At 36.8% G+C, this 17452-nt stretch overlaps 1 protein-coding gene across 9 annotated transcripts in view; it reads right to left on the bottom strand.

Moving 5' to 3' along the window:
* Positions 1-17452, bottom strand: part of Lcorl (ligand dependent nuclear receptor corepressor like) — a 143463-nt gene that overhangs the window by 10574 nt on the left and 115437 nt on the right. For 4 of the 9 annotated variants that reach the window (XM_052199191.1, XM_052199193.1, XM_052199192.1 and 1 more), the window contains exon 6: positions 10248-16653. The exons of 2 other annotated variants lie outside the window; for them this stretch is intronic. In XM_052199191.1, coding sequence (XP_052055151.1) covers positions 11862-16653 — 4792 coding nt within the window. In that variant the 3' untranslated portion in view covers positions 10248-11861. Of the gene's footprint in view, positions 1-10246; positions 16654-17452 lie in introns of those variants that run through there. 3 more of the 9 variants (XM_052199188.1, XM_052199190.1, XM_052199187.1) reach the window with 3 other exon arrangements.

Here is a 17452-nt window from a genome sequence, read left to right as displayed (position 1 = left end):
ACAAATAGCAAGTCTGAACTGGAGGTGATGGCCATAATTGTAGGGAGAGTTTCTGATGTTAAGGTCCTGTTCCCCAGTTTGTTCTTGATCGAACAATAAAGATGCCAGGGCCAACTACAGGGTGGAAGGAAAGAGGCAGGACCTCCAGATCCCCTTAGGTAGGCTAAGAGATGTAGGAAGAAGGAGGGTTTGACCATGCTTTGGAGGGAGAAAAGATGACTAGCCATGCGTGCTCTTGGGCAGAGCAGCCATAGGCTGCTTCCCCAGGCAGAAGAATAGAAACACAACTAAGCTGAAGGTAGTTTTGGGTTGTTGATCAAGGAGAAGGTAACCGGGACACTAAGCTAAGGGTAAATTAAGAGGTGCAGGACTAAGAATATGGGGAAGGGCATGTTAGCCACGGGTGAATAGAAGCACCCAGCAATTGAGCCAATAAGGCGGGTTGAAATTGAGATTGTGTGTGTGTGTGTGTGTGTGTGTGTGTGTGTGTGTCTTCCATCCGCAGATCCAATATCCTCTGGGCTGGGGGTATGGTCCACTTGGAACTTAAAGTGGGGTAGTAGGAACTACATGCAACACATAATTCTTGAAGTGGGAAATATTCTGGGTGGTATTGACAACAGACTAGACAACTAAGAATTGCCAATGACAGAGAAAAACACATGAATAATACTATCCACAATGGAAGAGAGAAAATTGGCTACAACTGAAATTAGTATCTGACACGGGCATAATACATATGATACACATCACAGAAGTAAAGACAGATGGATGCTTATTGAAGAAACAATGGTTATATATGACTAAACTATCATATTCAAGATGCTTAATGAATATTAAGATGAAATCGGGAATCATGCTAAGAATCTTCATGATCAAACGGCTCATATAGGGGGAAATTAACCTGCGGGAGGTAAAATTAACTGATGTAATTTCAGGAGTAGCAAGGTAAAAAGCACCTTTAAAAGACATCAAACAAATTTGAAATCCATGTTAATGAAGAAAAGTAATTTGCAGTGTTTGGGATTAAACTTTAGCATGTAGCTTGTTTATACATGAGCATGCCTACCCAAGCAGACTTAAGCTACCCCATCTTCCTTCCTGAAACAGTTTTAGGACTTTAAACAGTTAAGCCTCTCCTGTGGCTAACATGCCCTTCCTAATATTCTTAGCTCTGAACCTCATTTATTTATTTATTTATTTATTTATTTATCTATCTATTTATTTATTTATTTATTTAATTTTCTATATTCTTTGTTTACATTCCACCTCTTAATCTGCCCTTAGCATAGTGTCCCAGTTACCTTCTCTTTGTTCAACAACCCAAAACTGCCTTCAGCTTAGTTGTGTTTCTAATCTTCTGCCTGGGGAAGCAGCTCTACCCAAGAGCTCACATGGATGATCATCTTTTCTCCCTCCAAAGCATGGTCAAATTCCCCTTTACATGCTAGACATGCTTAGCAAGTCTACATTATAAACCATTTTACATGCTCAGCAAATGCTCTACTATTGAACAATAACCCCAGAGCCTGTTTTATTAAAGTAGCTCAGGGTAGCCTGAAAAAGTCCTTATATAGCCCAGGGTGCCTTTCAAACTCATGATCCTTCTGCCTCCCACATTAAGTGGATACAGGTGTCTATCTCTCTGCCCAGCCCACAAGGTGCCCTCTGAAAAGTAATGTCACATAAAAGGATGAGGGAAAATAACCCACAGCAGAAACGCACTACTGGAAACACAAGAAAAAGATTCAGAAGAATGAAATGATATTAGACGGAAATCTTGATTTTTTTTTTAAAGTACAAAAACAAATTCATGAAAAGAAAAACTTATTTTTTTTAAAAATGTGCTTCAAAGATGACTATACACTTCAGAATGGATGTGGCTTGTGTGTCCCCCACGGGTTTATGTCTTTAGAAATGTCATGGTATTGAAGGTGGTAGAGCCCCCCCCCCCAGCCCCCATTGTGTTGCCCAGTGGGATTCATGTAGTCTTTTTACAAGACTCACCTGTCCTATGTAGTCATTTCACTTTCTGCCTCTGATTTTGGGGGCCCCTGCCTTAAGGAAGTCTAAACAGTTGGTTGGGGCTGCCTGAACTCTAGATTTCAGTCAAGACAAGATAAACTTCTCTTTATAAGGTGTCCACCTCAAGTATTTTGTTAAAGTAACAGAAAACACATTATATTGTTTAAAGAAAAAAATAGGAATAGTGGAATTAGTATTCTAGAAATAGTATTTGTATAATTTATATATTTATAGATATAAAATAAATGGCAGCAACAGCATAATGACTTGGGGAAGGAAGTGGAAGTGTGATAAAATTTATTATGAATTGGTATAATATTTGAAGGTGACAGAATGTAAATCTAGTAGCTCCATTTTATTTGTGGCTCTGGTGATACAATCTAGGGTGTCACGCATGTACTCTGATATATCCCTAGCCCTCTTTTAAACTTTTCAAGAAAGAGCATCACTGAGTTATCCAGGAAGGCCTCAAACTTGGGATCCTTTAGTCTCTGCCTCCAAGTAGTTGGGCTTATAAGCTTGTGTCAACAGGCCCAGTATAGCAACCATTTTTTAAAAGAGTGAATTGAGACTAAATAGACTATTAAAATATATGGTCCCTGAGGGAAAAATATTACATTAAAATAGAAAGCAAATGTTTCAGCTGATTTAAACTGAATTATATTGATAACATGAACTATAAGTGGCTTAGTAAAAGGCAGAATTACCAAATGGGGAGAAAAGACTAAGCCTCAACCATATGCTGATTAAGAAAAACCCATGTAAATATAAAATCATAATTATAAAAAATAAAAATACAGAAAAGATGTACCATACAAATAGTGAAAAGTGGGCCAGAATGATCATTACAAGATAAAACAGAGTCTATAGTACAGGGTTTTTTAGGGATCATGGTCATTCCACAATTTAAAAAAAAAATCAATTTAACAAAGCAGTTAATGGTTCTAATTATGTATGTAGCCAATACAGTGCTATAAATTATGTGGAGTAAGACTTGAAAGAATATACAGGAAGACCTACAATCCGTGTTGCAGACTAACACTTCTCTAATGAACAGACAAGACTGAAATTCAGTGAGTAAACTGAGGGGTCATTTAGCAACTTGGATCGCTGGCATTCACAGGGTCCTGAACAGATGGAGTCTCCATATTACTTTCAAGAGCAGGGGCCATTTTAGAATTCTCAAATGGGTTCTGGAGCCTGATGGCTAACTCCATGGGGGAGTTGATGACCTGAGTATGACTACATGCTGGAAGGAGAGAACTGACTTCCACAAGTTGTCCTCTGATCTTCACATGAACCATGTGTGTACATATGACCACACATAAACCCACAGGTAAGTAAATGAATAAAATGTAATAAGATTCTGGTATATAAAGTAAATCTGTCAATTAAGAAAGACTGGATCGATGTAAATTATTTTTTAAAGCTACAAACAAATCCGAAATCACTAAGGTTTCAATAAAGGCCTCAACTATTTAGTTTGAAATCTCTGTAGGGTTAAATCTCTCTAGGCTTAATTCTTTAAATTAAAATAAATTGAAAGGATATCACATGAGGAGGATAGGATGCAGGCAAAAGGACACATGAGCTGTGAAGAGGATATATAAAGTTAATTGTTTTTTGGTTTCAACTCTGTTATGTCTTTCTTCTTTTATTGTGGCAGATAATTGCAAAAAAAAAAAAAAATGTAATTGGTAGTGAAAGTGTAAAAGCCCTAAGTAAGCCAAGCTTCATGGCTTCAGAATGGCCACTCTTAACTGTGAACTTCATTGAAATGTAGAGTCTGGGGATGGGAAAATGTTTGTGTGCCACTTTGATCTAGATGCATGATATTCTTACTTGTGAATTTACTGCAATAAGACGATTTTTATAAAATTACAAGTTAATTTGAATTAATGAAAATACATCAGCAAAATTTGAATAGAGCTCAAGTATTTAGAGGGAAACTTGCTATGCTAACATTAGTACAGAATTAATCTTCCCATCTCTTTACTACTACCCTTGAGGCCAAGAGTTTTCAAAGTGAGGTTCTTGGATCATCAGTATAAGCATCACTTGCTGCACTCCATACCTACTGAATCCAACTTTGTGGATGATACCCAATGATTTCTTTAGACAAGTACTTTTGTCTATAATACATGCTAAAGACTGTGACCCACTGTTCTATGGTAGAGACATTTCGTCTGGGCTACCACAAGGCTCTATGCTTTCACTCTTGTCCTAAATGACCTGTTCTCACAATGTAATCAGAGATCTTTTTAGGATATAATCATATAGTTAGCCTAGTCATATGCAATTTAAATCTTCTGTGTACAATGGCAAGTCATCTACAGTAATTCATGGCTCATCAAGGACCCCTTATCTATTCTTCAGATCTAACCATATTCAGTATCATGTTTTTTCCTTTTACTTGACTTGAAACTCATTGGCCAAGCCTTATCTTTGTGATCTAGCAGAACTTTTCGATTTCCCCCATCCACTTCTGGGAAAATCATTCTGCTCCCACTAGTTACCTGTTGCTTGGACTAATTAGTACCAATTATATCCTTGAAGTTAAGTAATGGACATTTTCTGGATCAGACAGATTCCTTGTATAATAAATTCAAAGCACAACACAATAATGGAGAGCTTATGAGTAAATTCTGAAATAATTTGCTTCATGTCTGATTCATTTAATAAGTGTAAAAACAAAAGTAGAAACTGCATTTGGTTTCACCTCCCGTGTTTCCCAGGTGTTTATTATACTGGCTAGAATATAGAAGACAAACTTGTTTCTGAGACTGGGTCTTGAGTTTGCTATGTAGTCAAACTTGGGCTCATCCTCAGTTTTCTAAGGGCCAAATTTTTCTATATTCTTATATCAAAGAAACAACATAATGAAGTTTCCCAGTGTTGCCTAGAACTAGGAGGAGGAAAAGTGAATGTTTGGCAGAAATTTAAACTAAAATAAATAAAAAAAAAAGGAGGGGGAGGCAAAAAATCATTTGGATACCTACCATGTTTTGGGTGTTTTTTTGAAGGGGGGCATGTAAAGCGTTGATAGGCAACTGCATCAGGTTTAGTATTGTGATTCCATGATGAACAGTGAAGAAAACTGTTTATGGTCTAGAAAATGCAAGGGAATCAGGAAGTAGGAGAGTTGGACAGGGAGCTCTGAGTTCTTTGTTTTTATTGTTATTACTCTGAGGTCAGAGTAGAAAAGGACAAGTCATTGAGCACACTGCAAGGGAGCACCAGGAACCCTCCTTGAATTCGGGTTTCCTTCCTTCCTTCTTTCTCTTCCTTCCTCTCCCCTGCCCCTCTCTCCCCTTTGGAGGGGATTTTAGTTATTCCATTTGTATGGGTGTTTGCCTGAATGTATGTCTGTGCACCGCATGAATGCAGTGCCAGCAGAGGGCAGAAGAACGTGTCTTCCCTGGGAATGGTGTTAGAGCTGGTTGTGAGCTTTCATGTGTGTTCTGGGAATTGTGGGTGCTATGGAAGAGCAGCCAGTGAATTTTACTGAATTCTTAAGTGAAGAAACAAACGTGAAATGGTTCGATGACCATGTTTTGAATGACAGCCACTTCACAGTCAGGATTTCAACTTAGCCTGTGTAATAATCTCTGTCTCAAGAAAGTTAAATTAAAACAAAGGAAGAAAACCAAAGACATATAAAAGGCAGAGAATACTTGAGGCACAAGTGAGGCAACAAGATCATATATGGCAGCTATGAACAATGAAATTAGCTTCAAATAGATGTCAGCAGCTGGCCATCAAAGGGGAGGATCACCTTTGAATTTACCTCACACAGTAAAACATTGCTAACAATCTGAAGGGAGAGAATACACATCTATAAAATGAAAAACCTGGTGTCTATGGTACCCCCAGAACCATTCGGCTGGATAAGGATGCACACTGCTCTTGTGACACAACCACAGAGCTAAAGCAACTACTGTTGGAAGATGTAGCTGCAGGACTGGGAATGAACAAAAATTTTGATCTTTAATTTAACTAGCCATAAATTTATGTTTTCTAGCTATAACCTATCAAAAACACAATAGTAAACTCATCCGAGCTAGCATCTAAAAAGCAAAATCAGGTACCAGAATGTGATTATCTTGCTATTAATGGTATTTATCACAGCAATCCTTTACTGTGGCATGTTATAAAGCCCTTGTCATTTGGACTTATTTTATGCAGAACAGCGTTAAATACAGTACATAACTTATCTTTACAGCCACATTATTTTCTGAAACTCTTATCAGAAAACTATATAAATGAGTGATTTCAAGTATGGATAGGAAAAGTGATAGAAACCGTTTAGGAAATACAATTTAACATGCTGAGAAGGAACTGGGTCTAAGGGAAAATGAGGAAATACAATCCACTCCAGTCATATTTAGTGGAGAGTATCTTGCACGTAAGAGTGAGTGTCACCACAGCTGATGTTCCTTGGAATCCACCTTTGGACGCTTGTATAAAAACTGCAAGTTATATGACTGTAAGCCTTGTAGGAATACTTCTCTATCAAAGTAAAGTTAGAATAATCCACTCTGAACCTTAAGAGTTTTTCTATTAAGTGACAATTATGATGGCAAATAATAAACTATAATAATGTCTAATACTACCCTGTAATGACGAACCTCAGCCCCACAAATCTGACAGAAAACCTTGTGTTCCATCATTAGAGTGAAAAATGTTCTAAGGGGATGGGGGTTTACAGTTTCAGCCCTGGGCTCAGGCAGCTCAAGGGGTTGATCCTTTAAAAACCACACAGGAGTAATACTGTAAAAAAGCAGCACTCAGAACCCAAAATACATGAAACATTTCAGTCGCTTTCTCAGGACAGAAGACAAAACAAACTGACAAATTGAATTATTTTGAAAGGTATGTGACAATCTAAATTCTTGATTATTTATAGAAGAAAATTAATGTTTTAGGATGAGTTAAATGAGTCTACAGTATTTTCAAGTCCATAGGTAATATAGTCTTACCAAGTTCCGCACATATATCCAAAGTTAGTATATGTACACCCAAATATATACCAATTAGGAATAGGCATGTTTGCTCTGGACTTGAGAAACAGGGACATTAACACGTCTGTATTACTGTTGTTTGGTAATTACACTCTATTTGGACCAATATTACCTAACCATCCTCAGCACCTGGTTCTTCACACACCCCATTTTAGAACTGGGGTGTAGCTTACTGGTCATGTGCCCATCATGTACGTGGCCCAGCGTTCTGGCTCTAGTTCTGTATTACACAGGTAAACCATCAAGTGTTCATTTCCTTATCCAACTCTCATGCCTATTTTATACTTTTAGAAGAGAGTAACAGCAATTCAGTTTGATCATACAGTTCCTTATAGTCCTTACAGTGTTATTCACACTGGACTGATTTCTTTAGCCTCATTTACATACATATGAACCCTCATACACTCTGGCAGCTGAGGTAAAATACACCACTATTCAGTTTTATATATCTGGAGACAGCTATTCAAACCTCGTGTTTGCTTCCTAATTCTACCACACTTTAGAGTACATCATCTGTGAATATGTGTGTGTTATACATGTTTGTGTAGTATGTGCATATGGATGAGTGTACATGCTTGCGCACATGCATGTGACGGTAGACGTCTATACTGGGTACCTTCCTCTAACAGTTTTCCACCTTATTTTCTGAGACAGTATTTCTCACTGAAACTAGAACTCATGATCTGGCTATTCCGACAGGAATCCAATGAGCTCCAGTCATTCACCCTTCTCTGCCTTCTTAATGCTTAGGTACAGATGTGTGCATCTGTGGCCAGATTTAACATGGAGTCCGGGGCTCTAAATTCATGTCCTCGTGCTTACATAGTAGATACTTTACTATGCCATTCTCTAGACCCAGATTACTGCTTGATTCATAAAAACATGAACTTGAATATTTCAGGATTCCCCGCCCCCCCACTCCCCCCCGCGCCCCCCCCCCCCCAATTACTGACTTGTATTCTGACACAGTATTTCCCCACTTGGTTTTAAAAGGGTTTAAAAGGAACTTCTAGCCCGAAGTTCCCCAACCCCTGCCTGGAATATCCATACTCAATAGCCAGTCTCAGGGCTTCCCTCTCATTTCACACCCTCAGCCTTTATAAGTCTCGCTGGCACTGACATTTAGACCTTAGCTCACTTAAGTTTTAGCAGATGCAGCCTACCACAGATAACCTCCTGCTGTGTATACTGGAACTGCCTCAATGCTCATCATGACTGACTCAAGCACACTGCTTTCTTAAGACATTTTCTTCCAGTCTCTGCCTGCTTCTTTCATCCTTTGACTACTTTTACCAGTCTCAGTTCATGCACACCTACTTCTAGCATCCTGGGGGCACTCGTGAATCCTAGGACGCTGCAATCTTACACTGAGGAACCTCTCCTACTCCAGTGACTTTTCTGACTTGCCAAGTCTCAGTTCAAGCCTCATCTCTGTACGGGATTCACATTACCTACCTGCTTTTTTAATATCTTTTTAAGAAATCCCACTAACTTTATATAAACTTTTAAAGCTAAAACCAAGCCCCTTGAAATGTTCTTGATGCTCAAGGCAAAATTCTGGATGTTTCCCTTCATTTTCATATTCTATCAAAACACTGACTTTAGGGGTCTGAGCTAGTCCTCTGCATATGTTATGGTCCTGTAACTTGGGGTTCCTGTGGGACACCTAATAGTGGGAGTGGGAGCTGTTGTTGACCCTTTTGTTTGAGTTTGGGATCTTTTTCCTCCTACTGGGTTCCCTTATCAAGCCTTGATAACAGTGTTTATGCCTCTTTTTTTTTTTTTTTTTTTTTTTTTTTTTTTTTTTTTTGGTTTTTTGAGACAGGGTTTCTCTGTGTAGCCCTGGCTGTCCTGGAACTCACTTTGTAGATCAGGCTGGTCTCAAACTCAGAAATCTGCCTGCCTCTGCCTCCCAAGTGCTGGGATTAAAGGCGTGCACCACCACTGCCCAGGATGCCTAGTCTTACTGTAACCTGTTATATACGTTTGGTTGATATTTCTGGGAGGCCAGCACTCTTTCTTTTTGAAGGGAAATGGAGGAGTGGATCTTTGAAAGAGAGGAGATGGGAGGAGACTGGGAGGAGTCAGGAGAGGGGAAACTGCAGTTGGGGTATATTATATGAAAGAAGAAAAAAAAGACATGATTTTATTTCATAGACTTTTGTAAAATTTACCTTCCCAACTTTCTTGTTAGGGCTTAGCCCCATCCCAATTAATTGATACTGCCTCAGCATTTGAACAGTGCCTTCTCAGTGATTCTGTCTTCTGAGATGTTATACCTGACTGACCACTGCAGAGTCTCTATTTTATACCTTTGATCTGACAAATTACTCCATGTTCCAAATGAGCCAGCTTTATTGCTTACATTTTCGGTATGAAATCTGTTCTTCTTGAACCCCTCCCCACCACTTGTTAGATTCTAGTATTTGACATTCTTACAATTCTCACTATATAAGCAACAGTGTTGGATAAATCTGAAATTCCATGTCCCTCCTTCATGTTCTTTCAGGTCACATTACTCAGCCTTTAGTAACAAAACCCATGGCATTAATCATCGTTTCCTTTGAACATGAAGTATCCTACTTATAACAGTAACAACAATAATAACAACTTTATGTGAATATGTATATATTTTCTCACTTTGGTGAACTGGAATTTTCTAGACCTTCCACACTGAGAACATACTGTAGCCATTTCTTCAAAAGGAGAAATACAATAGCACAGAACTGCACTTGCCTACTTCCCATGTCTACACTTGACAGAGAGCACGGCTAATGCAGTGAGGTCTTATGTATTAAATCACATTGGACAGTTAGCATGTACAGAGGCAAGACATTCAGGATAGACACAATTATTTCCACCAAGAGAAATATTCCAAATCTATAAATACACTGTCCTCAGAATTGTCTAGAAAAGTCCTGTAGGTAAGTCTTACGTCTTCAGTCGCTAATAATTTATGAAAGACAAAAACACATATAAAACTAATGATGAGTTTTAGTGTTACTTCCAAAAAGGCAACAAGAAGCACAGACTACCAAAAATAATGAGAGAAAAAAAAACACAACACTGTAAGAAACATCAAAAAATCATATAAACATAACAAATGTTATAAATATAACTGTAAAAATAACAATCTCATTGATTTAAAAAATGTTAAAAATAAAGAAGGAAAGTTATCAGTAAAGCAGACAGCAAACATCACTAGCAAATTTTAAAATGGAAAAGGTGAAAAACAATTCTATGTTGCTAATTTTTAAAATACCCACAAAGGATTTTAAAATTAATTTGTAAAAGTAATATTTAAATATACTTCATCTTCCTATTTTAGGAGTCTTACATTTGGCAGTGTGAAGAATAATATTAAAGCTAAGATTGTGTTTGACAGTTAGGAAAATAAAATGGGTAAGAAGCTACAAGGATAAAATACAGTTCTGTTGTAAGATGAATTAATGCAAATCATGTGTGAAAAATCTGTAACAGCATGAGATGAAAATGAAACAGAAGTAAACTGAAACTATTTTATTCTTCATGAAACTTGTACACATATTTTAGGTGAATTATAAGCTTAAAAATTTGCTATTGGGTGACAAAGTATCTGCTATTATAATATTTTTAGCCTTCTTGAGGATCACAAATAAGTTATTCTTTTACAGTTTCCATTTACCTTTTGTAATAGATATTCCAATTTGACCTCCTTTAAGCATTTAGTCATTTCATGCCAGTTATTTGAAATTTTTATCATTATATGTTACACAGTACTGGATTATGCATGTTAAAATTATTCAGTTAATGGAACCGAGGGTGGGGGTACACATAAAGTCCATGTAAAACTTTTCAACTTAATTACTGTGCTTAATATTTTAATGAGACCTGATGTTATTGACTCTAGTAAGACACTAATACTTCCCTAAGTACCCAAAGATTTTCCTAAGTTACACAAATGTAAAAATGAACACAAGCCATAAAATATCCTCTCTAAACATATAACTTGGCATTCTTTCATTGTGAAGATGGAATCTGAAAAGTCTCCTATCTATTATCCTGCACTGTTTAGTACCTCACCAGTGGGTAGTAGGTGGGAAATGGTTATTCAGGCAACTGCCATGCTCACATTATCACTACATTCAAAGGGCAATTATCTCCCTGGTGTACCAAAGCTGTCAGTGTATCTTAATAAGGTCCATCACTACCACTTAACTTCTGATTCCATTCTCAATCTGAAATGACCCTAACAGGGACTTGCTCAGCTACATTAAGGAATTCTCCTCTTTATATCTGCACAAGTGAGCTCTAACATAGAAGCCCACTTAATATACCTGATGATCATTGAAAAAAAATTTAGTATACCACCTTCTATATAAGCAGTCTTGCAGTAGGTTTTCAAAACAGTATCAAGTAGAGTAACAGCTTAATGAGGAAGATTTATACCTCAGGATTACATTGTTACGGTCTCTAAGACCACTTTAGCTGTTTTCTATATATTTTCATAGTTGGTATTTTTGAGAATAATCAAGTATTAGCCTGCAATAGTGAATTTTTAGTTAGCTGTTCAGTCACCTATCAAATACATTCATGGCCTATTTTCGTGATGCTCTTCGTGTCTCTTCTACATGTATTTGCTTGTGGTTTGAATGCCAGAAGCTTAGCAGTAAAGTGCACTACATCTAGCAGCACCTAATTTGATGAGTTTCATACTAGGTGCCAAGAAATGAAGTTGTTCAAATGCTTTAGAAACAAATTAGAACCGAATTAGCTGTTCCTTTTCTACCTACTAGCTTATGTTTTACTCAAGGCACCTACAATGAAACTTTAAAATTAAGGAGAGAAAAACTTACCTACTTGGGATTTTGTACAATAGTTTGCCATTTGTCCACTGTTGTAAGACTGTCGTTTATGTCTTTTTGCTGACATTTCTGTGGTCTTCCATGGTGGTCTTTTTCTTTTGCTTAATTTGCTAAGAGCCCCAGAATTATCGGGATTCTTGTCAAAGTTAACATGCTTACTTAACTGACTACTGTTGAGTTCATCAGTCAATCTATCACTTGCAGGACTATTTACTTTGGGATTTTCTCTTTCTTCATTTTGCTTTTTAAAGAAATTTTGCCTTGCAGAATGGGACCTTAAAGTAAAACGCTTTGATTCCTTTGATTGTGCCTGATTACCTCCACTGTCAACAGATTCAGGAGAATAAATTATTGTATTTAGCTTAAAAGTATCTCTGTGTTCAAGACAGTTGATCTTCCTCAAAAATATTCTACAGTCTTTTAAAGTTTTTGACCTCCAATTGTGGGAAGATACATTTTCCAATATTGGTTCCTTTTCAGAGTCAATCTGACCACACCCTGTTCCATTAAATTTACTCTCTAAACTACCATGTGTTCTGAAGTCACGTACTGCCACCCCCTTTTTAGCAAAGGTGACTCTGGGTTTTGGGGGTGAAGCCCACTGGTTACCTACTGTGCTTTTCCCACTGAGTGATGTCTCTGCATTTGTCTGCCCCTCCATGTTAGTCCACGATTGATTCTGGCTGAACAATCTTAAGTTCCTTCTTTTTGAGCTCCAATCAACTGTTCTGTGTCTGTATGGCCTTTCCTCTCTTCTCCACCTTTCACAGTGCAAACTCTTAAACTCCGTCCTTTTTAACCTTGCTAATGTTAAATTACTTTTCATATTTAAGAGTGGTGAGCCAGCCATTTTATGTAGTATATGAAATTTTCCAGCTGGTTTTGAAGGAGAAGAGACTGCAAATTTTTTAAAGTGCTTCCTGAAGGGGCTGGCATTAAATCCACAGCATTTCACCCCTAACTTAATGCCCTTGGTGCTTATCACTTCCAAAGGGTTTCGAGCATTTGCTTTTCTAACTAGTGAAAGGGACTGTGTTTCGGTTGTTTGCATAAACCAGGTACAAAGTTCATTCAAATTATACTTTTTCTGAAAAAGCATTTTTACAGGTGATACTTCAAGTTCTAGAAGACAAGTTTCCAAAGGGCTTGCTGCTTTGAAATGATCACCTTTAGTGTATTCTGTTTTATGAACAAAATTTTGAGCTTCATCTTTACTCACCTGAACCCATGCATTTGTTATTTGTTCAAATCTATTGTTTAATTCCTGTAACAAGGAATCATTTGAAACAGAAGTAGCCCACCACCTTAGTAAAGGGTTGGATGAAATTACAGGGTCCAAGGACACTTCAGAAACAGGCATTAATTTTTTATCTTCCAAATAATTTTTTGCTTTCTTTGAACATCTAGATCTTGGGATACCTTTGGAAGCTAGTCTAAAACTTGACTGCCTGTATTTTTTCTTTGGATTTTTGCATTTATGCAAATGAAGTTTACACGATTTATGACGGAGAGCATTTTTATAAGTGAGTGAGCCAGAAGATGCAAATGAATGTAAGAAATGCAAAGAAGGTTTTCTAGCCCTAATAGAGTATTTTGGAGGTATAGAAGCAACAGTACTATTTGATTCATTCTTAAGTATATCAACATTGGTATGCTTGATGTTATCCACATTACTGCACTGTTGGTCAAGATTTTCTTTTAGGCAAGTTTTCTCTAACATTATCTCCTGATCTAAAGGAGGTAAACAGCTGCTAACACGTACTTCTCTTTCCTGAGGTGAAACTCTATTAACAGTCACAGATATACCAGAAATTTTCACTTTTGCAGGTCTACCAGGCTTCCTAACAATTGACAAAGGCTTTTGGTTTAGTCGAACAATGTTCTTGGAAGTCTGAGGTATCATAGAATTGCTCTTGATAGGTCTAACATATTCAAAGTCAGAATCAAAAACCCCACTTTGAGTTGTCAATCTTGACCCAGCACTCAGACTTTCACCATAGCCAATCTCATGAGCTTTAGTATTTCTGAGACAATTAGAGTTAACTGAAAAGTTAGAGACATCAGTGTTCAGTGAGATATTGCTGATGTTTATGCTTCCTTCAGAAACACATCTCTTGGTTCTTCTTGATCTTCCATAAACAACAGTGACAATAATAGTCTTTCTGGAAACATCTTTGATTTCTGATATGAAAGACTCTGAATTTTCCTTTCTAGGGCTAAAAGATTCATTTTGGCAAACACTGACATCTGACTGACCAGCTTTAGGTTTTGGTGGTCTTCCAATTGGCCGTTTAGTCTGCTTCACAACTTGGGGACCAATTTTTTTAGGTCTACCTGGCTTTCTTTTATATGGTAAGTCAACAACATCATTTGATTTTCCTTTAGGGTCTTCTTGTGGCTTATCATTGTTTAAACTGTCAGTAAACTCAGCAGATGCCGGTATAGCCTCATGTACACAGTTAAATTGGTTCAATTTACTTTGAAGGTTAGTATCATCATGATTAGAACTATAATCTGCAAAGCTAGTGTTTGGTGTGTCTTCATTTGCTTCCATTTTTCTTCCAGTCATCTGATGGGTTTTATGTTTGTGAGAATCAAAATCAACATTTGACTGTGATGCGCTGACTGAAGTTAAAGTGTATTTGATGCCTTCACTGCTTTTAATCTCAGATAAAAACATGAGTTTGATAGGACTAGAATAGTTAGAAACAGAACTTTCAATAACTTCGCATTTTGTTGGCAAACTTTCAACACTGGATGTCGAGCTACCTCCCTCTAAAATGGGTGATGTCTTCCCATTATCAACTGTCTTGTTCAAATCCATTACAGACACACCATGACTTCTTTCATTGCTAGATGCTAATACAGATTTTGATAAACCCTGATTTTTACAAGCTATTCTACTTAAAGTCAAACCTCTCCTAGCACTTTGGTCTTTATCACCTGTTTCTATCAATTTCTTGGATGCTTTAAATCCTTCAGATAGTTCTTGACTAGTCCAAGACCTCTGAGCCATATTTATTGTGTCTTCTAAACGCTCTACAACAACTTGCAAAGTAGAATTCATTGCAATTTTATTCAAATCTATATTTTGAAAACTTCCAGTTGGATCTCTGACTGGATCTTTTCCATGTACAGAGTCTGATATTCTTTTGTTCTCGAGAAACTTTTTGGAAACAGAATCGTTTGTTACATATATAGAATACCACCCTGGAGGCACAATATTTCGTTTAGTTCTGCTCAAAAGAGGAGCATCAGTTCTCAAAAGTGTTGGAGTATTTTCTAGTTTTGTATTTTCCCTATTATTTTGTACAGTTAGTTTCTCAGCTGTAGACCTCTCCTGTGATTTTCTTTGGCTCATTTTCTCAAATGAAGTTGCTTTAAAATTTTCTGAAAATTGATCAAGAGCAAAGTTACTATCTAAACTCCCAAGAGGTACCTGAGAGGATGGTGCTACGTCATTTGGTGTAAACAATGTTTCTTCATAATTTTCATTCTGAAAGCTTTTAGAATTTTTCAAAGGCTCTTGACAAGGCTGGAATTCTTCTTTGTTCACTGAAAGCATCTTATTGTATGACAATTTTCTTGAATTTTTATCACTGTACCTTTTTCTCAGAAAGTTTTCATCAAAACTGGCAAGTTCTCTTTTTATCTGTAAAGACTGTCTTCTGACCACAGGTGAATCAGGAGAGTTATGCATTGCAAGTAATGTTTGTTGACGTTTTCGAGATCTTGTCTGAATAATTTTATTTTCTACCTTTTTATCATGTTGACTCAGCAATTCCATAAAACTATAATCACTGGCTGTTGCACTGTGCAAGAGAGATGTTATTAAATCTCCCAATTTAAAATCATTGACTGAATCACAATCAGTACTAGATACTTTTATGAGGTTTGCTATATCTGTGGTTTCGATTGATTTTAATTTTTCATTAATACGGTCCATTAAATCTTGAAAAATTACAGCTGTTTCACCCTTTTCATGATTTGTAGTATAACTACCACTGGCACCCAAGAGCACAGAATCAGAATTATTAAACTTCTTGGTTTTCTGTATTTTGCTGTCGTGGACACATTTGTTAGTGCTTATCTCTGCTGGTGTGAGAGCCGGAGGCTGGTTAATGCTTGCCTCAAATTTGTTATTTTCTAAGGCTGAAAGCTCTGAGACGATGTCTTTACATTTTTCAAATCCTTCAGTCTCCACAGGTGATAATGGTGGGGGCGAGGGACTTCGAGATCTACAGGCATCTTGAAGAGTAACTGAAAGATCACAAACTTCCCTTGACAAGGGAGGACTGTGACAGGCTGGTTTTGTAGATTGAGTCTTTGCTAACTGTCCACAACAGCACCTGTGTGGATTAGAACTGTTTTCAATTTCTCTATTCATTACTGTCTTAATGTGTTCGACCGTTACAGTTGGACAAGACAAACAATGTAATTCTTTAATACAGACTGGCAGAGGCACTAAACCAGGGCTTTGTCTCTCATTGTGTAAACACCCTCTTTCTGCCAGTCTATATTCACAGCTACAGAACAGACCATGAAAACCATCCTCCAATAGGGGCTTTTGAGATTCTGAAGACATAGCACATGATGAATTACAACAGCAAAGAGAAGCAGCATTCTGCTCTTGGACTAGAAATTTCAACATAGCCAAAACTTGTTGATGGTGATGTATGCACAAAGATTCCAAAACTTTGCTTAATGCTGATTTTCCTTTTTCCATTTTAGTAGCTTCCTCTGATTTTGCATCAACAGTTGAACTAAAAACAAAAATCAAACAAAAAAAATGAATTACAGCAAAAATATCATAAGGAGTTATAATTCTTGACAGCATCTGAATGATGTATTTTGATATTGCTGTACTCCTGACTCCTATAGGTGGAACTGCAAGGCCATCTTGGTTATTTTTTTAGCAGAAACAGAATGAAGCACTGGTAAATAATTTCCTATGACAAAGTACAGGAGTCAAAGCAAAGGCTTTTGCAATACAAAAGCAGATGATTACATATTATTACATCAACATACTGACCATATTAATAATTCTGGAACTATTAATAACCTTTAATGAAAACTCCTTCAAAAGGAATAAACGTTTTTGCAAAGTAGGACAGTTTGCCATATTTTATATGATTAGTCCTTATTAATTCAAATAAGGAAGATGAGTGAACTCTTATATTTTTGTTTAAATATTTTGCTATAGTAAAAAAGAAATTTAATATTAAAAGAAAAGTTTACATAATCATAAAGAAAGTTATCAAATTTAGGTTCCATATAAATAAGAGAGTATGTTTTTCTGAGATTAAGTTAAAGGCATTTTAACCTAGTAAGAATATAAAAGAAAAAGGAAGCTATTTAAAAATTAAATCTACTTTTACCTGGTTTTAAAAACCATGAAAAAGCACTGGAAAACTAAAGGTATTACTTACCTAAATACTAAATTTCAAGTGCTGGAAATTGCCCTACCACAGAAGCTAATACACATCTAGCTTTACCTAAGACCCATGTTTGCTAATCAACAATATAGAAGCTCATATTTTTAAACTCAAAATCAGTAGCAAG

Source organism: Apodemus sylvaticus, chromosome 11 (assembly GCF_947179515.1).
Source record: "Apodemus sylvaticus chromosome 11, mApoSyl1.1, whole genome shotgun sequence".
NCBI classification, from domain to species: domain Eukaryota; kingdom Metazoa; phylum Chordata; class Mammalia; order Rodentia; family Muridae; genus Apodemus; species Apodemus sylvaticus.
This window is presented reverse-complemented; position numbering and strand designations above follow the sequence as displayed.